Below are 26,394 nucleotides of genomic sequence, written 5' to 3'. Positions count from 1 at the left end.
GCCAGGGTCTAGAAACAATGCAGAAAAGAATTTGGAGATTTGGAGAGGCAACGCAAACATTTGTTTGGCTTTTAGTTAAATGAAATTGATTTTCAATTGGTTTAAGTGCACCGAACGGCCAGAAGGCAGGTGGATACCCAAATACCCATATACCCATTCCCATTTCCCATTTCGGTTCCGAAGAACAACGGCTCCCATCACTTGGTATACTTTATACACGGATATGTGTACACATATGTACGTTGTTGGGGGGTGTACAAACATCGAAGGGCGCACGTGAGATGTCAGCATCCGAGCATCCAAATGTACAAGCATCTAAACATCCAAATATCCAAACATTTAAACATTTAAACATCTAAGCACGAGTTCGGCGTGCTGCTCATAAAAAACCAAGTGACCCGGATCCAGGGGTTCAGGTTCGGGTTCATCTTGATACTGAAGTGGATCTCCAGGTTGAAGCAAAGTCATTGAAACAGTTCGTCATGAAGACGGTTAAACATTACCATACACGCAAAGTAAAATGGATAAAAATAAACCAGAGTTATGTGCTTCAAATCCAGTCTACTTAAGTATGCATAAGGAATCAAGCTTAATTTTAAAGACTTTACGAGCACCTTTGAAAATCAGCTTAAAAGATGTCGATATAAAAAAGCTTAGTTCGTTAACTTTTGAAACATAATTCAAGTCCTTCGAACTTACTTTGAAACTGGTTATACCGATTTTATTTTCTTATCACAATGCCCGTATTGCCTTGGCTTCTAGCCGAACTAATCTCTACTTCTTCTGTGCCGAAATTGGTACGGAAAAGCCAACCAAAAAATCGGTTGAAATTTCATCGACTCCCCAAAAGGGCCACGCGATGCAAGTCCCAGCAAATTGTCCAATTATTTATGGTCCAGAGTAGCGAGCCGCGATTCCCTTGGCGGATTGATGGAGCTGGATTCGCAGGATGGTGGGAATCAGAGAGTTTCCGCAACGCCATCAATTGTTAATGCCAAAGTTGGTCAGCTCCTACCCCAATCCCCCCCAACAGCTGTCAATCAAGGGCGCGTCATATTTGAAAGGAAGTGTCCCCAAGTCCCCCAAAAGTGCATAATTTCAATTTCAGTGATTACCTGCAATGGACTGAGGGACTCCGGGGTGGGCTCCTCGAGACGTGGCCAAATCTGGTGCAGCGACATGATGGCCTCGTTGCAGAATCGCAGACCCATCACCTCCTCGTCCTCGCGGCCGTATCTATAAGGACGGTTTAAATGGGGGATTACGATGAGTTGGGAGGAGTCAGCATGGTCAGCATCCAATCTTGAAGTAACCGCTGCACCAGACTCACCGGAAGGTCAGCGTCAACTGGGCGTATACGCGATATCCCTGGATGGCCTTGGGATCCACAAAGACAATGCCCCGCAAGACGGACGGATTGTTCCCGGTGAGCGTTATCTCGCGAGTCGGTAGATATAGGGTCAGCACGCAGTTCGGCGAGGTCTTCTTATAAACGCGCTGCGTGCCAAACTCATCCCTATGAGTGGACCTGATCGAAATGGAAATATACCATCGTTAGAACTGCGCTTTCAGTGAGGCTTCAACTAAAAAGCAGCTTGATTCACTGGGAATCATTCAATTTTGTATAAGTACCTACATTAAAACTTCCATTTGTTTAGACGTTTGAATGTAGGTATTATAATAATATCAATAGTGCCAACAATAAGGTTAAATACGAAAGTCCAAGAGTATTTTTATGATTCTTGTTATTTTGCAAGCTACAAAATACTAGTTGTGGTAAATAAAGATTAAGTTTCGATTTTCAATGAAGTGTTGGCGTGGGTATAATGAGCATGAAGTGTTCAAGATGTAAAATGCATTCTTGCAGACCCTAACTACTCAAAAATTATTTAAAGGGCAATTAACATACCTTAATTAAATGCGTAATGAAGTGCCTACTAGCCAATCAAATTAACTTATTCATACAAACTAATTACTACTCAAATGGCGAGATTATTGTATAATGTATGTATATTTGATTGTGTATGTACCACCAACCAATTGCTCAGGCGTGCAGTTCAAGCCACATTAATCAAAATGGAAATGCAATGGGAACCCAATTTGGATGACCGCAACATGCTGCTCTTAACACGGCAGTCGGTGGCTAATGGGCTCAGAAATTTAATATCCCTTCCGCAGGCTTTGTGGCCGAAACTACAATGCAGTCGATCTGGCAAATTAACGCTACATGTGCGTAGGGCCAGCTCCTTTCTCGATCCTGCCATCCTTTCGCCTGGGATGACAGCCAAGCTGCTACTTGACCGCAAGTCAGACCAAGCTGGCTGAAACTGCGGTTTGGCAACATTTGAGCCAGCCACCCGCACGCTCGACTTTTGGGTCCCGGAAAGCACAGTGCGAAAAATTTGGAAAAATTCGTTCATGGTAGGGGTAAAATAATAATTTTCCGAACTTAACAGAGTGTTTAAATCAAATTAAAATCGTTCTTAGTTATTTATGTCTGCAGTATTCACATGAAATGATAACCTGTTATGGGTTTCAATCAACAAGTATTGAAGTACAGCTTTGGACCAATTTTCGCATTTTTCATAAGGGTTTACATCATGTTTTTTTGAAAAAATTAAATATCAAGTAAGATTTTCAGGTTTGAGTGCCAATGAATGGGAAATTTAAGTATGAGCTTAACGGGGCTTGTCATTCCTCTTTCTGACTTAAAAAAAATTATTTTAAAAACCAATTTTCGCATTTTTCATAAGGGCTTACACCATGTTTTTGGAGAAAATGAAAAATTCTCAAATTATCGATATTTGCTAAATTGTAATACTATCGATAGAATCGATTGTGCTTCTAATCGTTTACCAACCCTGATTTGTAATTTAATGTAAGTCTTCAGATATTAAAGTTACTTTTCCACCTTTTTTGTTGAGCTAATGCCCTTGGAGTAGATTTTGTTGCAAGTGCATTTCGAGGTGGGTGCAAGTGACAGGTGGGCAATTAGCAGGTGCTGCATCTGCAATCAGAGCGCCTTTATTCGCATTGCCGCCAACATTTCCATTTCCATTTCCATTCGCAGTTGCTTTTCCCATTTTGGTACCTCAGTTCTAGCTTAGCAACCGAAATGCTGGGGCCAAGAAATGTGCAATTAAAAATTGCCGAGCGAAATAATGACACGAGGCCACGTTGCGAATGCAAGTGAGGTGGGTGGCCCATTAAGCAGGGTGGCCCAAAAGAGGTCCTGCCAGAGACAGTCACATGCCAAATGGCCCACAGCTCTTCGAGCTAAGTGTTTTAATTAGTTTCATTTTCATCATTTGCCCTCAAAGCGTTTGCAAATTTATTTTCTCTTTGTTTCGTGTGAACATTTTTGCTCCAGCTTTGCCCAAAAAGTGCCAAAGGAACATTTTGTGAAAGTTGTGCAACAAATATTCTATTCAGAATTGCAGGAAAACCTTTTGGCCACTAAATTCAAACGAAAAATTACGTCTTTGTGAGTCTAATTTTAAGGTTTTCTCTTTTGATTTTCACATTCATAGATATTTATATTTTAATACTTGTAGTTTTTCGATCGCTTGAAAGTTTATTTGGTTTTTGGCAAACAAGTTTTGCCTTCAGGGTAGAAAAATACCCATGTCTCATTACTTTAACATCTGTACTTTAATATCTTGCTACCGTAGCACCTAAAGGAATCCTTTGGAGTCCATCTGACGGCTGAAATTTACGTCATTGGCCCCGTGGGCGGGGAAAAACAAGATGGAAAAACAATTTTTGTTTGCTGCAACAATGGCTCAAGTGCTGAGCTGACTGGCTACATGAGCTGGCTTGAAAGACCGCGCTTTTTCCCAGCTTAGCGCATAGTTAAAATTTAATGAGGAACCGTCTTTCCCCCCGCTCTGGTAGAGGTGGAAAAAACGTGGGGCGGAGAAAGTGGTGAAAGTTTCCGTTTACATGGCCCTGCGGCATTTGGCAGCCTCGCTGCTGCAGATTCATTTAGCATGGCTCGCAGGCCGAATAATTCTAAATTCCCAGCCAAATCTGTCAGTTTTTGGTTGGAAAAGGGGTGGAGTTGGCGGTGGATGGTCCTGACTAAAACTGCAATTCGAGATGCCGATGCAACCGGAATCTCTATTTGTGTTTTTCCATAATGGGGCTTCTTTGTCTGCTGCAGAGCAAGCCGTTGTTTATGCTATTGGCAAAACCGAAAATACGGTTCTGTATGACGGCAAAAGTCCTAATTAAATTCAAATTTGAATACAGAGTTTACAAACTTTTTGCAACAGGGTTCCGGCCCGTCGATATTAAGTTTCTCTATTATTATTTCCAGAATTATCTGCGTTGCGGTAGCTGGTTGTTTAGAATTAATTAAAAACTGCAGTGGAAATTATGGTTTCAATCACATTACTGCTTTTCTAGCTCGTTGTGCTTGTATTTTGCATCCAATTAAATGTGATATCATGATAAGGGATAAGTTTCCATCAAAATGCACTTCGTACATTAAAGACCTGTCTAGCTGCCTCTTGAATTTAAACGAAAATGTTGTTAAAAGCCAGGTAACAGCATCAACGAAATGGCAATGACAGTAAGATAGCAATAAATAAGTCGATTTATTTAATTGAACGAAATGAAGCCAAGCAACAAGTTGCTTAAGTTGTCTGCAAATATTTCGTAGTTAATTTCCGTTTGCAGCGAATACAAAAAAATATTAAGCCGGATTAGGGCAAACTTTTATTTCGCATTTCATATGAGATTTAAATCCGCTTAAGGATTACGGCAATTGGATGCAAACTGGCTGCCCTTTCATCGGAGGATCCATTATGTCTGCACAAGTATTTCTATTTAAAACTAATACTCGACAGCAGGTGAAGACACGAGGAAGTGACAGCTATAAATTTTGCTTTATTGGCACAAACTTGAAATGAGGGAACGGCCTCCAGTTAATCCAAAGGCTAAGTATGACAGCGGTTGATCGATGATGGTGTTGGGAAAAAACCCAGCCACACTACCTGGTTCCATTCTAATGCAATTAACGGCCCAAGGCCAAGGCCAATTTCAATGTCAATGTCGATGCGTCAAGAATATTTCAGGATGCAGGATGCAGGATGCGGAAATCGCAGTGGGGAAAAAAGCAAATTGAATCAGCGAATGAGAATGTCAACCAGGGCCAAGGTCGAGTGCAGATGACCAGGGCCAAAGGCAGGGAATCATGCCATTTCATCCTTTAATTGCATTGCCATGTTACCAACTGACCCCTCACAACACCAGGATCCCAGGATCCGCGGACCATCTAAATGGAAATGGACAACCGAGTCGCTAATTCGATTCATACACTTGTCAACTCAACTCAATTCAATTCAATTTAACTCAGTTCGATTTCGATTTCGAGGGAATCCAGCCGCGAATACATTATTCAGACGCATTTCATCAGCTGCTGCTGGGCGTTAATTAATTAATTTGCCGCATGTCCACGTGATTGATGGGGCGGTAAGCCGCCAAGGAAGTGTCAAATGCCAAACGGGCACATTCCAATCCGCACATCCTGCCTAAACACTCAAAACATGCACTATTGTTCACAATTTTCAGCCACCTTTGACTAGCATTTACAAGGATTGGGCAAGCGGTGAAGTAAGTAATTAAATCAGAGGGGAAAATGCATTGCCTCCTTATAATAAATAAGCAAAAGAACATTTGCACAAGAGGAGTGGTTGGGTTTTAAGTAATTAAGTGATGCCAAACTCAAGTGGGAACACCAAGAAAAAAGTACTTCCTCTTAGCCCTTCCAAATTAATAAGCCCATTTAAGCTTCTAAAGAATAATAAGTACCAAGCACTTTTAGAACTATATTTATATTTAACTCAATTTGAAGTCCTTTAAAAATTTTTCAAAAATTTCTATTTCGCCTTGGATCCCAACATTCATACAATTTTCTGCGGATTAGGAATGCAATACGCCCTAAAGCATGAAAATATCTTGGACAACGTAGCTGTCAAGTGCTTCAAACAGGAAAACTTGTGCAATAGCAATAAAAATGTCAGATTGCCGATTCATGAAATGCCTACAAGCTCGATAATTGCTAGCCACCTGGTCCAAACATCGGAATTACTTCATTTTCACCGGAATCGAAATTAAATTTGGCTTGGAATAATAATAATGGCTGCCTGTGGCCACTGGCACTTAATTCACTTTTCCCCATTTCGAATTCTAATCCCAATCTCTCAACGCGACAAAGGTGGTTCGCGTGCTCAAGTATCGAGTACGGCTGTTTGGTATCCCCAAATCTCAAGTTTTACTTTGATTTCTCGACTGCCGTGTTGTTTTATGGATATCAAGTGTGCTTTGGCGGCGAGTTCTATTCACTCTCATTTCGATGGAACTTCAATTAGGTCCTCGAATCCTTGAGCGGACCAAGCCTGGAGTATTTCCCAACGGAAGTGGATATATTGGGGGCGCGGTATTTAAAACATGTTATTATTAAACATGCCGGTCACAGCATTCTGGCTCAGTTTTTGCTGCATGGCAGGAAAGGCAGAAACGTAATTAAACTGCAGCAAGAAAAACAATATCAAATTGATTGATTGATTAATTTTCTGTAATAAAAAGAATGGATGTAATTGTGATATTATAACTCATGTCAAATAAATATTTAAGTGAACAAATAAAGATGGATTTCAATGGATTAAAATAAAGGTGCATTTCTATCCAATTTTCAGCCTTAATGTTTAAATAAATCATTGCCTAAATATAGATGTAAATTAAATTGAATTTGCGCTGCAAAAACATCCGCTTTTCCATTTTCCTCTGTAAATTCTGCAAGCTTATGCTAATTAATATGGCTAGCTTATATATTAATACCTTAAATAATAAATACCTAATAAATAAGTTCCTAATAAAATATTATAAGCCATACAGTAATTATTGTAATTTATTCTTATTTTAAATATTATAATACCCTTGCAAAGGGAACTATCGGAATATTTATGTACGGTAATATATATATTTTAGTTTTAATTATATGATAGTTATAGTTTTAACTTTGACTTGCCGAAATTTATTGTTGATATCGAAATTGATTTTTAAAAATTTTGAAGAGTTTTACACGGACCTTTTTTGCCAGTGCAACATCCTCCTGTCAGCTAAGTATTCTGCTCGCTGTTTTTATTGTTTTCGCCTTTATTGAGATCCTTGCTGTTTAGCAGGACATTAAGTATGCGCCCGAGTGGACCGGGCAACAAATGTTTTTGGGGGTGTCTTGTGTCTTTGTTGTGTTTCTGATTTTGTTTCTGTTTCTGTTTCTGTTGCGGGTTCTGTTTCTCGGGGTGGTGTACTGTTTGAACTGAAGGACCCCGAAAAGGACCAAGACGAACTACCTGTACGGCTCATGGAACTCCTCGCCGGTCTCCAAATCCAGGAGCAGCTCCTCGCTGTGGAAGCTCAGATTGGGGCTGCCCAGCGACGACGACGTGGATGGTAGGGTCTGATTCCGATTCGAGCTGGAGCTCGGTGGCGTCGAGCTTGAGCTCTGGCCCCCTAGTGGTAGGAGGTCCTTAAACTGGGTGAAGCGTCCCTGTCGGTGCTTTTGGTCGGTTTTAATGTGAATGTGGATGATGTTGATGCTACTGCTGTTCGGACATTGGTGGGGGGGGCAATAAAATATCATCAGTGTATCATCAGTATATCATCGTCATTATCATCGTCATCCGTGAGCAGCGTTTGTCAGACAGATGGACAGATGGAGGTGAAGAAAATGACAGAAAGTTTGGGTTATACACATGTGTGCTATGTACGCCGCCAAAATGCCAAATTGGGTATACATATTATGTGGTATATATGGGGTGGGGGGGGGTTATAAATATCTATTTAGGTACATACGCGTGTGAGTGTGCACAATTTCACCTGTACATTTCGCTTAATTTCATTTGATTTCGGTTTAAGCCCGCTTTGGGTTTTTTATGGCCGCGTTTTAGTGTTTTTTCCAGATTTATAGGTATTTATCTGTTCGTTTTCCTTGTTTGCTTTGTTTGTTTACTCAGGCCCCTTTTGTATTTTGTTGTCTATTGATGCAGCCTGCCGTTTTTTCCGAGTTTTATGCCATTTTACTTTTTACGAGTTTTTATTTTAATGCGTCATAGAATGGAAAGTGTTGGGTTCTTTTTGCCATTCATGTCGCTCTATTCGCTTGTTTGCCTCTGTACACAAATGTTAAATGCTGATTTTATTTCGTTTGTTTTTGAATATTTGCAGAGCGGGTGGCTTTTCGTGATATCTTCTCAGTTTGCAGAACTTTGGCATGCAGGGGTTAAGGATCATTGGGGATCAGGAAGGTGGAGCTTTGATCTGCCCTTTATGGGCAAGTTAACCAAAATATACAGGACACTTGGACAGTCGAAGTATTTCAGGTATTTGTTTTACACATAAAATGTACAGCATGTACCTACAGCCTTACATATATTTATAAAATTTGTGTGTTTACCTTAGCTTAAAACCGCTTAATTACGAATCAAGGGGCTGTCAGTAAGTATCACGTTTTAATTTAATAATTTACTTTTATAATATTTATTTTATTTGCGGTTTTTTACACAATTTTTAATTCAGTTTCCGTTATTAATTTGCTCTATTGTTCAATATTTATATAGACATTTATTTACACATTGGCACAATGAAGGGAAAAAAAGAATTAATGAGACACGTTTATTTGAGGTTTTCCGTTTATTTAATTATGATATATTCTGCAAGCCAACCGTAGTTGAGAAACATTTACTCAGCGTGGCAAAGAATCCCACAAATGTAATTTAATTGTTTGTTAAATTCGCCATCAACTAAACATGAAATAAGAAACATTTCAAACAAAATTAAAATTAAAAAGTTACAGGACCAAGTGAATTAATATATGGTAAAATGCGAATAAATGTGAATTATTAAATCACTTCGTGTTTGCGTGGCTCTCAAGCTCAAATGGATGTTTGCGAAGTTTTCCCGGAATTTCTCTCCTTGGCTGGATGTTCTTATGACGAGATTTATGTGCGTTTCCGGTGGGTCGGCTCCCTATTTTTTGCCTTGTGATATTATTTTATTGTAATTTAATGAGTTCTGAGCCTAGGGCTGGGAATTGGGAAGTGGATTCGAGCAGGAAGTGAATGTGTGTGTGTGGCTTTGGGGGATTTTTGTACGAGTACTTTGCGGCAACTGGGCCAAAACCCATCATCATCAGCAGCTGAGTCAGCTGAGACAGCTTCCAATTGCGCCTTAATCAGTCAGCTGTCTGCTGCCTCCTGTCCTCCTGTCCTCCAGCCCCGCCCACTTGGACTCCTGGCCCTCAACCGCCCACTTGTTTATCCTGTGGCCTATTGAAAAGAAATGTAGGTCTCCCCATCCCCCTCCCTGGTTTTCCCCGCCACTTCTGCGGCAGCAGTTGAGGCTTTCTGGGTATGAATTTGCACAAATGTAAATATTACGAGGCAAAAAAAGTACAACTTTTGTTAAAGTCCACCAATTATTTTCACTTATCTTTGTTGAGTCGCTTTCCCTGAATTCCGAGGTTTCACGGTAAAAGCAATTACCTTAATTAGTCCTGCCTGGCAGAGAAAACTTTAGTGTTGAAGTAAATAAACTAGGACTACTTGTATACGGGATGAAACAACGTTTTGTCCCCAAATACTTTAAATAAAGTAGCAATTTAAATTCTTTAACTTCTTTAAGGATTTTGTAAATATGTTTGTATCTACCTTAATTACTCTTCTTGGGCAGAAAAACATTTTTAGTTGAAATAGAGAAATTCTAAATACTTGAATAATATATAAAACACTACCAACTAAGTGAATGAATCATAAAAATTACTGCCTTAAAGTTGTTGAACCAAGAATACTAAATATATATAAATATAAATATATAAATTATAATATATACTTGTACATATATTTATTTCATCTAGTCATTTGATGTTATGATAAACACACATCTAATTAATTAATATTCTTTCCCCAAATGCGTGCTCTATTTTAGCCTTGACACTTTTCATCAAACCTGTTTTGATACTGTCTTCCATTTCAATATCACAAAGGAGTAGACTGGCTCAACGAACAAAACCCATATAGACAGACACCCATGGGTGTATGTATATCTAGACATCCTGGGTATGGCGTCGAACCTCTTTGGGAAATTGTTAAAGCGAGAAAGAAGAGCTCCTCGAGGGAGGGGCAGGGAAGTGAAAAGAAAGAAAGTAAGGTAGTTCTCGTGCATGTAAATCAATAAGCTATCAATTACTTGGCCCCAGTGAATATTGATGTGAACCCGAACGAGTGTGTTCCACATGTCGCTGTGTGCGACACACTGTTTATTAATAACTCAAAATGCCAGCCGCCAGCCGGAAAATGGAGCAAAAACTTGTTAGCCAGCTTGGAAAGTCTTCGGGGCCACAAAGCAAATTTCCTCGTAATGTACACGCACTCATTAAATGGCAATTTATGCTTTCGGGGCGCACTCGCACATACTTGTATAAAAGTATTTAACGACAGTTGCCAGAAACGAGTGGAGTGTACGAAACTGCCAAATCAGGGTGAAAGTTTTTGGAGCATCTTCTTCATCAAGTCCGAGCCGGCTTTAACCCAAAAGTCCTGGCCAATTTGGTGTGCTAACGTGCTGCAGGATGGCGAAAAATTCAATGCAACTTAAGAGCACTTTACCTAATCACTTTCAAAGATAAGTTCATAATTACCTTAAAAACTTTTCGAATCTCCTTAAAGCATTGAACAATTTTATGGCAAGCCTTTATATTTAATGTTATTATAACTTTTTATTAGGGTTTCAAAACAATAATGTACTTTATTTGAGAAGAGAGATTCTAATTTGTAGTTCAAAAAAAAAAAACTACCAAGAATTTACATTGTAATTATGGATACAAAATTGGATTTCTTTGGAGGTGTTTGTGCTCAGTTAAGGCAAAATCCTTTGCTAGCACAAATCACCACAAATTATGAGGAGGCCTGCGTTAATCAGTTTGAAATTGGGCAATGCAAGGGAGTACACCTTAATAATCTTAGTGGGGATATTCAGGACTTACTGGCTATCAACTAGCTGCAGACAACCACCAATCGACTTAACCTTATTCGGGTCTCCCAAATGGGAAATATTGATTGGGATGCGGTGCCCGCATAAGTGGGCAATGGTCCCAAATGAACTTTGGAATTTGGGCTGCCAGACGAATATTTCCGATTTTAATTATGTCCGTACCCAAAATGCTCTACTTTCGCATATTGCCCGAGCCTGAGAAAACAAAGGGGAATGAGGCTTTAACACAGAGGCTGGCGAGTCAAATTAGCAAACATTTTGGAAAATATTTACGCACAAAGTCTTCTCCTCCGTCAATTGGCCAAAACCCAGCGATCAAATGAGCCGCAGCTGTGTACACACAAGTCCTGTTTGTGTGTGTGTGTGTGTGCAGGATGTCGCATCCTGTCTGTTTTTGTATGGGTGGGAAAGTGCCTTCAGGCAATTCGGTTGAAACTTGGAAGTTTACCGTGGCAAACTTCATCGAAAAGGATGTGGATGGGGGTATGTGTGCCAACAACTTAGAAACAGCTTGGAAAAACGACAAAGTTGACTGACTGTTTTACGTTGTCATGTGGTTTGCAATTAGAATTTCGCTCAGCTTGGTTACATTTCAATTCAGGAAACAAAATAGGACGACATGAGGTAAAACGAGCCTTTTCGACTTAACAGCTATATCCCAGGAAAAATAGGAAAAGTTAAGGCATTTGGGAAATCCTAATCCAGACCTATCTTTTGGATTTCATTTCAATTAGAGAAGAAGAAACGTGTAATTGAATTATTGAAAAACAAGAGAAAACGGTTTAGTCTGAGTTTGCTAATTATTAATTATTGTTTGGTTATAATTTTTTTATGAATGAATAAGAACAAAACCTAAATTACATTTTTTATAAAATATATGGTCGATTGTGGGCGTTTGAGTGGGGGAAACAAACTTGCGCTGCGCAGGAATCCCAAGAATCTGCGTGCCAAAGTCAAAAAACATACCTCCTAAAGTTTCCTAGATCTCCGAGTTCAAACGGACAGATGGACATGGCCATCGACTCGGCCAGGATCCTGATCAAGAATATAAATACTTTATAAGGTCGGTAAAGCTTCCATAAGCTTATAATCAAGCCAGGTACCAAAAGATAGGGAAAAACCATCAATACCTTGAAACAGTTACCAATTCACCTTGTCAAAAACTGCAAAACCGCAAAACGATTAAATTGCCGCTTGTAAACCAGCAATCATAAAAGTAAAAAAACATAAAAACCTCTAGAGTGTGCAAAACAAATAACGAACGCAATCTGTCACATATTGGCCATAAAAAGGATGCCACAAAAATAGCGAAATGAGAGGCGGGAAATATGGACATGTGTACGTACCATATACATTTTGATATGCCCGATGACATGAAATGATTGGTGAAAATGGTTTGATGCCAACCCAATTTGCACTTTGGCTGGGTGCTGTCCGTCCGATTGTCACGCATCGAATGCAGCGGCACGTGTCCTGGATCACGACAACCCCCCCCCCCCCCCCCCCAAAGGACCACGCCCCTAGAAGCCCGCCCCCACAGCTTAGCAGGCGCTTAGCCAAGAGCAAAGTGTAACAAAATCAGTGGCAGCACAGCGACATCAAGTAGCCGCCACCGTGCCATCGCCATCTGCCATTTTAGCATTTTCCTCTTTTCGTTTCCGTTTCCGCCCGCCATGTTCCCTGTGTGCGTTTGTGTGTGTGTGTGTTCGTGTGTGTACTAGTGCGTGTCTGAGCACGTTAAGTGTGTGTGCTTTGAAGTTTTTATTTCTTACATCCACACACAAAGACGGATGCGTGCCTTCCTTTGTGTGGTAGTGTGTTTGCTTTGCCTTTTGTTTTGTTTGCGTTAAGCCAAAAAATGGAGAGCAAGGAATAGGCCGCTTTGCAAAATACCCTTGGTTTTTGTGAAGTTAACCAACTTTTGAGGTATGCCACAAAACAGTCCTGTAAAAAGATTACTTAAGTGGAGAAAAAACTGGCAAGAACTCAAGGTATTTCTTGCAACACTTTCCCCACAGAAGCACTCAAAAGGATTAAGACTTGGTTTAAGTTTTTGCCAGAACTTGAAGTATTAATAAATTGGTTTGAGTTGGCATACCAGTTATTAAGCAGAAATAATCAAGACGGGGAACAAACCTAGAGTAATTAATAGGCCCACAAATTTAAATCCCTAGCAAACTCTGGTTAATAATAATTATTTATTAAGAAGATGAAAATAAGTTTATTCCAAGTTTGCTAAGAATGTAATGTTTTTGCATATAATCCGCAGACTTACAATAATGGCTCTTAAAATAGGTAAGTGCAATTTTGTTTATACTGCAAATTTAATAGAAATTGCAAGATTAAATATAAAATATTTTTTGAGCACTGTAAGTCTAAAACTCCAAACATTCTTTGGTGATCTAGAGGAAACAAAAAAAGAAACTTAAAAGCACTACAGGACACTGAGGCAATGTCTGCAATAGGTAAAGCTTATGCTCCTTGTGCAAGTGCCATTGGGCAAAGAGTACACTAAAAGAAAGACTGCAGGCTTTTCATTAAAAAATATTCATGTAGATCTTGGATAAAAAAATATAAGACGTCTTAAAAAGGAAACAAAGAGTTGCTAAAAAACATTGCTTCTTGGCTAATATTTTTTTAAATGATTGTGTATTCTTCTCCATTTTCCCTTGCATTTTAGTTCTTTGCGTTGATTTCGTTTCAATTTGGATTTCGCTTCGTTGGTTACTTTCCCATTTCTCTGCTTTCCCTTCGGCTTTTTCCTTTGCGAAAAGCGAAGGCGATAAGGGTCACTCGCAGGGTCCTGCCCAACAAATTAACTTACGCCTATGGCTTAAATGCGGGCAGAGTTTAACGCTCGAGCGAGGACTTTGCAAGGATTTTGAGCTATATGTATGTATCTCGAACTTAAGAACCCCTTGGAGGTGACAGGACCAAGGGACATTACGACAGGACGTGGAATTGCAAGACACAAAATGGCATTTAGCTCCAATCGCGCGTCTAATTTGCTATGAATACAAATTGAAAATTGATTTGAGAAATGACTAAGGTAACGACATATAAATGGTTGCGATTTGCCAGGTATTTCGTGCGCCACTGGTTGGCCGGAGAATTTTTCCAGTCGTTCTTGTTTTTCCTTTGTTCCGCAGCCCTTAAGCGGCGTGCTATTGATTTTGCCAACCTGACCCAAATCCAGGACACACGAACGGAGCCCAGCTCCTCGTAGCATGCATAATTCACGCGCCTTAAATTGTACCCCAACCATTTCAGCCATTTTCAGTCATTTCAACCATGATTGAAGTGCGAGTGTGAGTGGGTTGGGCTTGGGTTTTGGGCTTTGGGTTTTGGGTTTTGGGAACTCGATTTGCAAGTGGCTGAAAATGTGCGAGGTGTGTGTGTGCGGCACCAAATTAGTTTATCTTTTGATTTAAATTCCAATTAAGTCTGCCAACTGCCAACCAACGTTCATTCTTTGCTTTTTTTTCGGACAGACACACACACACATATTTGCTTTGCCATGGGGCCACGGGGCGGATGTGGAACGCTTTGTGTGCCGAGTTTCATTAGTTTACCCATGCGATCTGTGCACAATGCCAGCTCTCAGCTATGACAATGCTCTAAGTCATAATGCTTAACAGTTTTAAAAAATAAACATATTCTATTCTTTTATATGCATATTTCGAGTCCTTCATCATTTTCCTAGAAGTCCACAGAGGTTTAATTAATCAGTACGCTTTATTCTTCCTTTTTTGTATAGCTTATGATGATCCAATCATATTTTGAGCTCTTTAAATCTCAAGTGAATAAAAACTTCAGTAGCACTGTGATTTCATATGTATATATATATAATTCATATAATATATATATATAATATTATACTACTATACTACTCTGCTCAACTTTATATATTTATAATTCCTATTACCTGGAATGGTGGCTGAAAGTATTTGTTAATTTAACTACTTAAGCCATATAAGTTGCAAAACTATCTAAGCTAGCAATCAAACAACGCAAAAAGTATAAATTAGAAAGGTTGTTTAAGCAAATCCTTTTATTTGAACTTCCGCTGGAGTGCAGCAAAAACTGGGAAATGATATAACCGCTAACAGCGAGTGAAATAATTGCAGAAGTATGGTTTGCGATTATTGCATTCCCACGAGGGCATCCTGGCAAACATGTTGACTATGATTAAGCACTAATTATGTTTGCATTCGTGTTAAAATGCTCCCAGTTATATTTGCAGCTTATTGGGTAAACGGGTAAACAGGTGTGTATGTGCAGCAGATGAGATCCTGGGGGTGAGGACTCAAGGATATAAAGCCAACGAATAGAGCTCAGGAGAGCACTCACCGTCTTCCCATAAGAAGTGGGCATCTAATTAGCAGACAGGATGGGATAGATAATAAATCGAACAACTTTCAGCAAGCACTTGAACATCGTTTAAAAATGAAATATACAAGAGTTTTTGCGAAAGATAAAACCGTTAAAGCTAAGTATCAAATAAAATCATTATTAAGTAAATATTAAATCAGTCAAATAGAATGTAATTATAAGTAGAATTTAAGGTCCCTGCTAAATATATTTAATTCACTAGATTTCCCTGTGCCATGTATGTCATTAAACCCCTAATGGCAAATGCCTTGGGAGCCATAATATTTTACCGGGCTTAACGCCGAAATTAGACTCCACTGGCCAAGCGAAAGGGGCTAATAACTTTTATTTGCACAGCTACTTAATGATGTAGGCTTACAGGATGAAAGTCTGGGCATAACTTATTTATGGCGAACAGAGCTAGATCTTTAAGTGCCTAAACAGAGAGAAATATTTAAGCACATTGTTCTTGAATTGAGAACATTCGTTCTTAAGTACGTTTTGGCATCAATGCTCTCAATATTGGAAGGAAATGGTGATAAGAGAAAAGTTAAATAAACTCTAAGATAAGTATACATTACTGACTGAACTAATAGTTTATTTGTCGAGATATACAATGTATTCGTATTATTAAATAATGTCGTTCCATTTTTAAGAACATTTTTAACTCAAATGAGAACGTCAGAGTTTTCTCTGTGTACTGAATTCAATTGGTATAGGCTATTCTCAACATTTGGCCGTTGAAGTACAGCTTTAACTCTATCTACAGATGTCATTTACCTAGCAGCTGTGTTTTAGATGGGAATTTGTATGTGCAATGCTATAACATTTTCATGGCACACTTGGCAGCGTCTTTAATTGCCGGACTAAGGCCAATTCATTGCCGCCCCTTAGGCATGCCTTATGTATCGTCCTTGGTCCTGCCAACCTGCCATCCTGCTGATGTCAAAACAGAATCTTGGTTGCCGGTTGACAGCCTGAGCTTTGTTGGACAGCTTACGAATGGCAGGACTTTAGATTTCCCCTCGTTTCGTTGCTAAATTGTTACTGGGACTAATCCCTTTGAGGGCTTTGCCCGAATTCAAAAACGATTATGCAAAAATGGCAAAGGGGATTGGGAATGGAACTAGAAATGTGTACTGATCCTCGTACTGATCCTGGCAGCAACTATTGCCTCGCCTGAGCCTTTGTGGCCGTCACATAATTAAATACAAAATGCGTTTAATTATGAGCGGCGTGTCGGAGGAGCCCAATGGGGAAATATGGGAAATAAAAATGGCCACAACAATATCCAGCCCACACACACAGGGTCCCAGAGACAATGGGGCGTTGATGCATTGCATTTTAATGATGCTGCATTGCTCTACTTTATTCTTTATAGGGGGGTTCACTCATAAACACCCACTATCCACCACCCACCACCCACTACCCACTGTCACACCCACTTTCACAATATCCTGCAGTCTCTGCTCCCTCTCCTTAGCAATTTGATTTCAATTTCGACTTTGTTGTCGTTGATTATGCTCCGCTGCTCCGTTTCAGTGTTTTTCCCAGTCATTTGATTAGTGCGAGGAATTGCGAGGCATTGCGAGGAAGGATAATGAAAATAAATAGCAAAAAGTGTCGATGATGAGATTGCTTTTGTGGTCCATCTGTGTGGGCAGCAAGAAAACAATGTCCTGTCTGTGGCTATTTCTGTGACAAATAATAGGCTTAGGGGTCGGAAAAACTAACTACCGACTTCTTGTGGCAAAATAACAATCTGTGTGCTTTATTGCAGGCATAAAATTTACAATTTTCAAGGCTTTTCTTTCCTTGTTTTGCCCACATCCTTTGTATTTAAGTATTGAATAAGAATCTTCTGCATAGTTCATAAATATTGAAAATTAAACTTTATGTTTTATGCAATGCAATTTATTCAGAAAATGCCCATTGGAACTGGACACTTAAAAAAAATATCTAAACATCATGCAAAAATTTATAACTTGAATTCTTGTGTTTATAAGACTTAATTATTTAATATGTTTTTTAGATCTCTTGAGTTTTAGGCAGCTATTAGAAATTAGAAACTATGAAAAAAATATCTAAGCATCATGCCAATATTAATAACTTGATTTAAAAGCCTGTGTTTATAAGGCTTAATTATTATATATTTTATTAAGATCTCTTGAGATTTAGGCAATTATTAGAAATTAGAAATTTAGAAAAAAATATCTAAGCATCATGCAAATTTTTTATAAGTTGATTTAAATGCCTGTGTTTATAAGGCTTAATTATTAATTTTTTTTAAGATCTCTTGAATTTTAGGCAGTTAATAGAAATTAGAAACTTAAAAAAAAAAAAAATATCTAAGCATCATGCTAATATTAATAACTTGACTTAAATGTCTGTGTTTATAAGGCTTAATATATATATTTTATTAAGATTTCTTGAGTTTTAGCCAGTTATACGATTTTATTTAAAACTTTAGTTAATTTATTTATTTTCCTTTTAAGTATGCACTTAAAAATGTAGCTTAAGTCTAACTCCCAACCTTAATTAACTTTAAACATGTTGTGTTTCGTGAAAGAGAATTCATTAGGTTTCTAGAAGACATGTTTGCATTTTGTTTCCTTTTCTTTCCGCTTTCTCCTTCAATTGTTTTAGACTTTTTCCACTACTAATTTGTACACATATATACAAATTTAATTTCTTGCCTGGATGCCGCTGTTTTCTTTTTTATCCACTGTGTGCACTCGGGGGTTTTTAATTATACGACACAGCAAAACACCACAATAAAAATACACACAAGTTCGCATGCGAGTTCCGGCATTTGTATGCCTACCAAAAAAAAAAAATATATATATATAAAGGGAAGAAATTTTGGGCACGGAGGATATGATGGCGCCACTTGGCCGCCATTGTTGTCGTGCTAAATTGCAGGACCCAGCGCCCTTTTCTTCGTCCTTACACACTCCCCCCCCTTTCCTCGTATATATTTCAACTTTTGCACATGTGAAAAAAGAGGAAAATGGGCAGGAGATGGGAAATTTCATTCTGCCCGGCTTGGCTTTCACAACTTTCACGACTTTCACGACTCCGTGGCCTGTCACAATGGCAATATGCAGATGTCTGGCAAACCCTTATGGCCTAAGCCCCCCTTTTCCCCTTTCCCCCGCCTCCTCTGTCATGGCCACGCCCCCACAACGTGACGTATGCGTACCTTTTTTCATTTATATTCAAATGTCACCAAAGCCTTGAAATCGTCACAAAAATGAAGCCAACTGAAAGGAAACTCACTTCCTTGGGCTCCAAAAATCTTTATTAATTAAGTCACATTCCCAAAGTGTTCTAAAAATGTCTAATGATTAAGTTTTGATAATTAGAAAATTCTTCTGCACGAGTAACTAAATAAAAATGTTAGTATTTAGAGTATCCTTTTTGGCTAAAAACCATTTGCAATACAATTAGTTGCCTGGCTAAATCAAACAATTAAGCAATTGGCCCAGGATACACACAAATATTGGATTACAAGCATATCATTTTATGCCTTTTCTCTACCAAAAAGCTCTTGAAAATCATGGAAATATTTATAGTTGGTGAAAATTCAGACGACATGCATGATTTTCAAATGTCTTTCGGCTGAAACATATTTGATGTGGAATTATGGCAGGTCCTAGAAGCCCCAAAGTGCGCAAAGCATATCAATGTCGAGCCCCAGGGAGCGGAAGTGGGAACAGGATAGCAGTTGATTCCGAGACATTAGAGGCGGAACAATTTGGTAGAGGCCCACAGCCAGCCTCTCGTTTCCTGATGGGATGCAGGAGTACCAGGAGGAGTACCAGGAGGAGGACCAGGAGGAGTACCAGGATTAGGCTGAGGCCGAGAGGACGTGCATGCTCATTCTGTTTACTGGGACGGCCTGTTGCATATTTCATGGCGCCTCAAATGAAGCACTTAAGCTGACAACATCTCGAGCGGCCCCGACATGGGCGTCCTCGGAGGGGGGCACTTCAAATAACTGCCTGCCAGGGCACAGTAGAAGGAGAGGCTGAAACTTGACAGTACTTTGAAATATTTCCGAGATCTATCAGCATTTTGTACACTTATTTAGTCATCTATTAGATTTAATTACATTTTTTTTATTTAGTAATTAAGACTTCTCTGGCGTTTTGTTTTCTATCTTATTTGTATTAGATATGTTCCACTTATGTGCCAATTAAGACCACTGTGATGTGTTTGTTAGTATATGCTCAGGCACATCGGAATTGCGAACGCATAGTCTACCTCGCTTTTGGGAAACACTTGGGGTGTCGCGGCTTATTAAGTAAATACCTTCTGCGACTCTGATTCCAGTCGCATCTGCAGGATGGAAAAGGATCTGCAAGTAACTCAGGTACTGTTAACGGAAACCGAAGCTACTCCCCAAATAAGTTTGAGATTTAACAAGATTACAGTTTATGGCAGTACCCAAGAAATCGTTGCCATGACTACAGCCAGACATTTAAATATTTGTGATTACTTGAGCAAAAGTAAAGCACTTTAAGCAAAATGACAAAATATTTAAACATTGCTTTATTCAATAGGGAGTACAAAATTTCTACCACACAGGCTTTGCATATGGGAATATGGACTTAAGAATATCAGATCAAATGGATGTGGTGTGCTAAAAAGTAAGGCAAGCATTATACAATCAACTGTTCAATCAATGGGAAACTCGATGAAGCATTTAAGATTGAAAGGCCTGCTTAAGTGGCCAGGACTCCACTCATCCCTGTCGTTATCCTCATCCTTAATGGGTAACTCATCGATTTTCGGAGGGCAAGGGTTGAGAAATGGCCATAGGCGAGCGCCAAAGTTCACAGCGAAATCATTTCATCAAGAAATTGGCCTCGGCCTCAACAACAAATTGGCCCCAAACAACGGACCCAAAAACTTTAAAAACAACTCCAACAACCTTCGAATCCAATAAATGCCACTGAATAACGACGGCAATAAATGAAACACGAAGTCGGCGGGAGAAAAACAAAAACAGAAACAAAAACAAAAGCGAAAAGGAAAACTTTTAAGTACGCTATTAATGTTTAATTCGAGTTATTTAAGTTGGGCACTTAATTTAGCCGGGACCAGATGCGACTGGAATGGAGTGGAGTACTACTGACATAGTTATATCCCCACCTATACCCATCCCAATTCCGAATCCCATTCCCATTCCACAAAAAAACGCACTCAATTCTATGGTGCGTGACCTTTTCTTATTAAATGTTAATCATAGGAGCCCAAACCAAATGGCCGCTGCCCTCTAGAATGGTGAAAATTGAACTGAAACGGACTTATCGCCTTGTCAGCCACGCCCCCAGTCCCAATCCCAATCCCATTCCAAATCCAAAACACCCCCCCCCCCCACTCCCGTTTGGCCAATGAAGTTGTCTTATAATCCGGTAATTAATTTCTGCGGTCTCCGGAATTGCGATGAGGATGGCTCCCAGGGATGAGGAATGGGCCGGGTCTAATGAAAGGCAATGAAAGTGCCCAAGTGACAGGATAACAAATTAATAAACTTTCGGCTGCGGCAACAGCTCGTGAAATTCGACTAGAAAGCCCAGCCATTGATCATTCTAGCCAACTGGCTACCACTTGGTAAGAGCACTCAAATATTAGTGTTACACACTAAAAAATTAAAAATTATTATATATATGTCATTGTAGATTGTTTTAAAATCAAAAGTAATGATTTTATATTTTTAAAATAAAGTTCTTAAAAAAAACCACATGGTTAGAATACCAAAAAGATAGTTTTATGTATAAAAAATAACACGAACCACTAATTATATGTTTTAAGAGTTTAATTTTATTTATTTAAAATAAAACATCATTTCAATTTTGTTTAGGGAGTACATACCCAATAACAAATAATGTTTTAGGAATAAGATAGCAAATAAAATTTAAAAATAATGAGGGAAATGGTTATATTGACCAAAAATAATCCCTTTGGTGTTTTTACTTACTTTTTGTGGGTCTATTTTAAATTCTTGATTTTTTGTTTCAAGCGATATATTATTTAAAAAAAAAATATATATATAAAATATATAATATATATATATAAATAATATATTAAGTTCAAAATTTAAGTTTTTACAACAAATTAAAAACCGAAATATAACACCTTTTACCAATAATTCCTTCGTGTACACAACAACCTATTTAGTGGTATTTTCCCATATTCAATATCAATATATTCTCACAAAGGTTACAATCTATTTGTATTTTTTCTTTCCCCTAATTATTAACCACCCTTAAAACAAATACAAATGTTTCAGCTAACTTAAGCCATATCCTTACAGATTTTTCTATGTGTCCCTATAACTTTGGACCTGCCAGTACTGTCGGCACCCAGATCCGTTCCATTGGTTCCGAATTGTTTCTGACAGGCAAGCTGCTGCCAACGTTTCAGCATCGTATAAAGTGTCCTTGAAAATTTGTGAATTTTTACGGGCATGCGAACTGCAACATAAATCGCAACCCAAGGTATTTCAGGCTGAGATGGCAACATGTGGCCCAATTAGACTAGAAATATGAATCGTTGGGTTATTGCTTATTTTTCAGGACATCAAAGTGTCAACAGGTAACCACAAAGCATATGCACTCCATTCAAATAGGTCTCAAAGGCTCTCAATTGTAAAGGATATTTTTTACACCCCCCCATTGAAGGAGAAAAAAAAAAAGAACAAATAAACTACGTTCGGAGAACTGGAAATGTTTAGACTTGCATCGTTATTCAGGGATTACGGGTGTTGTTGAAATGTTTGAACTGCAATTAAATGACTGCAATTAAAACGGCTTCGAAATGATGTTGTGGACGTGCGACTTAACTTTGTTTCCACGAGCAATCCTTTGTGTTTGCCTTAATCCGACAGATACTGGCTGCGTGACCATTGACCAGAAGCACAGATATGCAAACTGGCTATCGGGGGGGACTAAGTGATTGCTGAAATGCTTCTGGCAGCCACTTTTTGCGGGGCATAAGGAAAAACACCGGGGATTGGGTCAAAGCACATATCTGGTTAAAACGTTGTTTGGCTATCTGGTTAAGACAGCGCCCACCTGCAGTTTTTCACTTTTCTTTCATATTCCTAGGGGGGCGGTGTCAGCCAACTGCACAAACAAGTTAACAAACTGCGTGGAAAACAAGTGGGTGCCACTGAAAATGAAACTGACTCCGAATCGGAATCGGAAGAGGAATCGGTCGAGTTATGGGAATTGAAAGCGGAAATGAAAACGGAAATCGCCGGAGCAACCGATGATAAAAGGCGAAAAGTGCAAAACAGCAGCTGCAAGTGACGCGGTATTCGACTCAAGGACTCGTTGAATCGAGGAAGCAAGGACTCAAGGACTCGGACGCAACAGGCAACAAGATGGGAATAATATTTGTTGCGCTTGGCTCTTCGCCCGGCCATCCCGTGTCCAATGTCCAATGTCCAATGTCCAATGTCCATTGTCCTTTTGTGAAATGTCAATCGCTGGTTTTAAAAGACCTTGGACCTGCTCTCTTTTTTTTGTATTCTCCACCAGTGCTGCCATTTTTTCAGAACAATTTCTAAATATAAGAACATTTTTTCTTCTTTTAGATCATGGCTAACATTTTCTACATTTAAGAATAGCTTTCTTGATTCAAGAAAAAAATTCCTTGTTTTTGGAAAATAGTCTCTGGCATTCTTTTAAGATTCAGGCTTATAACATTTTTTCTTCTTTTAGTTTATGGTAAACATTTTCTACATTTAAGAATAGCTTTATTGATTCAAGAAAAAAATCCTTGACTTTGGAAAATAATCTCTGGCATTTTTTAAGATTCAGGCTTATATCTGAATATTTATCTATCTTTATAGCAAAAGGAAGAGGAAATCATTTTAAAACTAACAAAATTGTAAATTGTTTTAATTTAATAATTTGTAATAATTGCTTTATTTGCATTTACTTAAAATGAATTTTTCCTTTAAATAACACTAAAAAATTACGTATACGCATAAATAAAGTAGTAGTAGTGCCTGAAAGATCATTAAATATTTGATTAAGCTATTCAAACCATTTAAATTGAGTACAAATGTAATGTATTAATATAAAATGTTACTAATGTGCCCTTTTTTGTTATTTTTACATGTTTGTTGCCCCTTTATACCCCTTTTTTGATGTTCTGTGCTGTTTTTTAATCTAACCTTTGGCAGCACTGTTACCCACTTTTTCACGCAGCCGGTTACATTGTCACACATTCTCGCTCCACGCACTCAGCCTAATCGATAGCAATCAATACATTTTGTGGTCTACTCCGAAAACTGTTGCACACTCCCGCGTTCCATGGGTTAGACAAACTCGGGGGTTGAACGTTCACCGGCATTTTCACCTGGGAAATTCACAACTTCAAGGTGTGCTAGCCACAAACGAAAAAAATCACGGTCAAAGTCACGGCCCAAACGGATTTACTCGCCGCGGGTTACGCATTTATTAAAGCCAACATCAATACCTTTTTTTTTGATTTTCTTATTTGCAGTCACAAAGCGAACAAGGTTCTACCAATCACATTCATATCTATCTGTTATGCCGCACTCCGTCGGGGGTTTCGACCACCTACCAGCTCTCTTTTGACCAAAAATCCACAATCTATTGGTATTCGATGGTGTTTCTTATTTAAAATACCCTAACTCATCAGTTCAATTTCAAAATCACTTTCGACTTGGAAACTTTTAAATTATGTTTGAGGAATGTGAATTAAAAAGAAATTGTTTTTATTTATTTTTTATTTAATGTAAAAATGGTACTTTCTAAATGTACTACTTTATTTTCTAATTAAATATAACTTAAAAGGGATTTTTACATGCTTATAAGTATAGAAACTCAACTATACTTTTCGACTTGGAAATATTTAAATGATATCAAGCTTAAAGAAATGTGAGATGGAATTCTTAAAATTGAGCTATAAACCTTTCAGTTTATCTGTAGGCCTTGAGCTCACAGGTGGTTTCTCGGCCTAGTTTGTTTCTTTTTTGTTAATATTTAGCTGGAATTGGATTACAAACTGATGGACCAAGCAACTATACCCCTTGACCGAAGGGTGTTATAATAAAGGGCAAACCCAAAGAGAGCAAACCGAGTGACAAAATTTCAATGGCGATTTATTACCGCTACCAACGTCAACCGTATCTTCGCATGTGTGTAACATGGCATGGGATAGTATGTGGTCTGGGTGTTTCTGCTTTTGTCGTGGCACAAAAATCGATGGTGCGGCGACCAAAATAAAGGGCAGTAAGCCCCAAAAAAGAAAAATTAAGGGACCAACAAGTAAGTAGTATATAACGAAGTTTATAAACTTATTTTGATCCTACCCGAAGACTTATATCTCAGCACACAGTTGGTAATTAGTCGGTAGTTTGGCCAGCAGAGATCGGAGATGGTATTGCCGTCGTTGAAGTTTCAGCATCGTCTGCTGTGACGTCAGTTGCTAACCGATGACCAAAGGCCCAGTTATAACTAGTCGGCTGGGCCGGGCTAGAACTGAAAACAGGGCGTAGACAAAAGGCGTCTGTGCCTGACGGCCCACAAAAGGCCTTTGACATGGGCGTGTTGCAGCGCAAAAACTGCCCATCGACCAAAGGGAAAAACGCACTTTTAATGAGCTACTACTCTCTATATATCAAGAAAAAATAGATTTGTAGATAGCAATGCCTTTGAAATATGCCCTGCTAATTATCCCTCTATCCTTGCTAACATACCATAAACATATGTACTTAGAGAGTAAGTGTTAAATTTAATTTGTGTGAAACTGACAACATAAATTTGCCAGAGCTTATGGATAATGGGTGTTACAGCTTAAGCGTCGAGACAACGCGTCGTATACTTAATGCGTATACGTTATGGATTTGAACACAAATGGCAGTGGCTAAAATTGAAAAGCAACTGGGCAAATGAGTATCTCAAACTTTGATCCCTCATGCTGGACATTGTATCTTGTGGTCGATGGCATGGCTCCTTTTTGTCGCCTTTTCCGGTGGCCAGCTGCTAAGTAAGGGTAAGATGCCCTTGTGGTATTCCGGCATGCGTTCAACACCGTTTGTGAATCCCGTCACGTTTCTGGGTTTTACATCAAACACCATTTTGGCCAATTGCTTCTTCCGCCTCCGAGCCCCGGGCCCTGTCCCCTGTCCCACGAGTCCTGCTAGGCCTTAGAACCATAGTTCTGTTTAGTCATGTTTTCAGAAGTTACATTCTGGAAATGTATTTACTTGGGAAAGAATCATTTGTGGAATTTTCCAACTGATTTCTCTATACAAATGCGGATTTGTAAACGATTATTTTATTTAATTTCAAGTTTACCGAAAAGGATTTGGAATTTCCTACTGGCAAACTTTAGATGTTGGCTATTTGTTACAATGCAATAATAATTTGCAAATAGGGAAAAAATCTTTTCCAAGTGATTTTTCTATTCAAATGCCATACACTTTATTTTTTCCGAATTTACTTTGGATAACTTGCAAATGGTTCAAGAATACCACATCATTTTCACAACTAAGCCAGTGGCTTTTTCGGGAAATTCTGCGTCAAAGCTCAGCACCTTCAACCTTTGGGTTCGCTTGGGTGGACCTGATTTCGCTCCCTTCCACTCCAATCGCTCCACATGCATATTCACATTCACATCCACATTCACATTCACATTTACATTCACTGCCACATCCACATCCACTTTCACATCCGCGTCCTTGTGCCTTTAATTGTGGCACTGTCTGTTCCACGGCGCACAGGAGTGTGCATAAGTAGTCAAGGGCACATGGTGGGGTCAAGTTCCGGTTTCTGGTTCTCGGATTGGCCTTTCTGAATGCCAAATCCCGCTGGGAACTGAATAGTGAGTGCTGGGAACATCCAACATCCAACATCCCGCATCCAACTGGTTTAGCAACCGTAAATCACTAGCTACCGAACTGCTGCCATAATCGCAGTCACG

General features: G+C 38.9%; 2 protein-coding genes across 5 annotated transcripts in view; both read right to left on the bottom strand.

Moving 5' to 3' along the window:
* LOC119557187 overlaps positions 1-26,394 on the bottom strand; it is a 49,026-nt gene that overhangs the window by 16,209 nt on the left and 6,423 nt on the right. For all 4 annotated transcript variants that reach the window (XM_037869833.1, XM_037869834.1, XM_037869835.1 and 1 more), the window contains 2 exons: positions 1,331-1,528; positions 1,116-1,236 (listed from right to left, as the gene is read on the bottom strand). In XM_037869833.1, the coding sequence (XP_037725761.1) occupies positions 1,116-1,236; positions 1,331-1,528 (319 nt within the window). The remainder of the gene's footprint in view (positions 1-1,115; positions 1,237-1,330; positions 1,529-26,394) is intronic.
* LOC119558284 lies at positions 7,355-7,648 on the bottom strand. Its single transcript, XM_037871660.1, has one exon. It carries the CDS (start codon positions 7,646-7,648, stop codon positions 7,355-7,357), a length of 294 nt encoding a protein of 97 aa, XP_037727588.1.

This window comes from Drosophila subpulchrella, chromosome X (genome assembly GCF_014743375.2).
Source record: "Drosophila subpulchrella strain 33 F10 #4 breed RU33 chromosome X, RU_Dsub_v1.1 Primary Assembly, whole genome shotgun sequence".
NCBI lineage: Eukaryota > Metazoa > Arthropoda > Insecta > Diptera > Drosophilidae > Drosophila > Drosophila subpulchrella.
Note: the sequence above shows the minus strand (reverse complement) of the source record. Positions and strands in the feature narration are given on the sequence as shown.

Excerpts from the sequence above, each read along its gene's own strand:
- LOC119558284 (XM_037871660.1), bottom strand. The coding sequence starts at position 7,648 with ATGATATTTTATTGCCCCCCCCACCAATGTCCGAACAGCAGTAGCATC.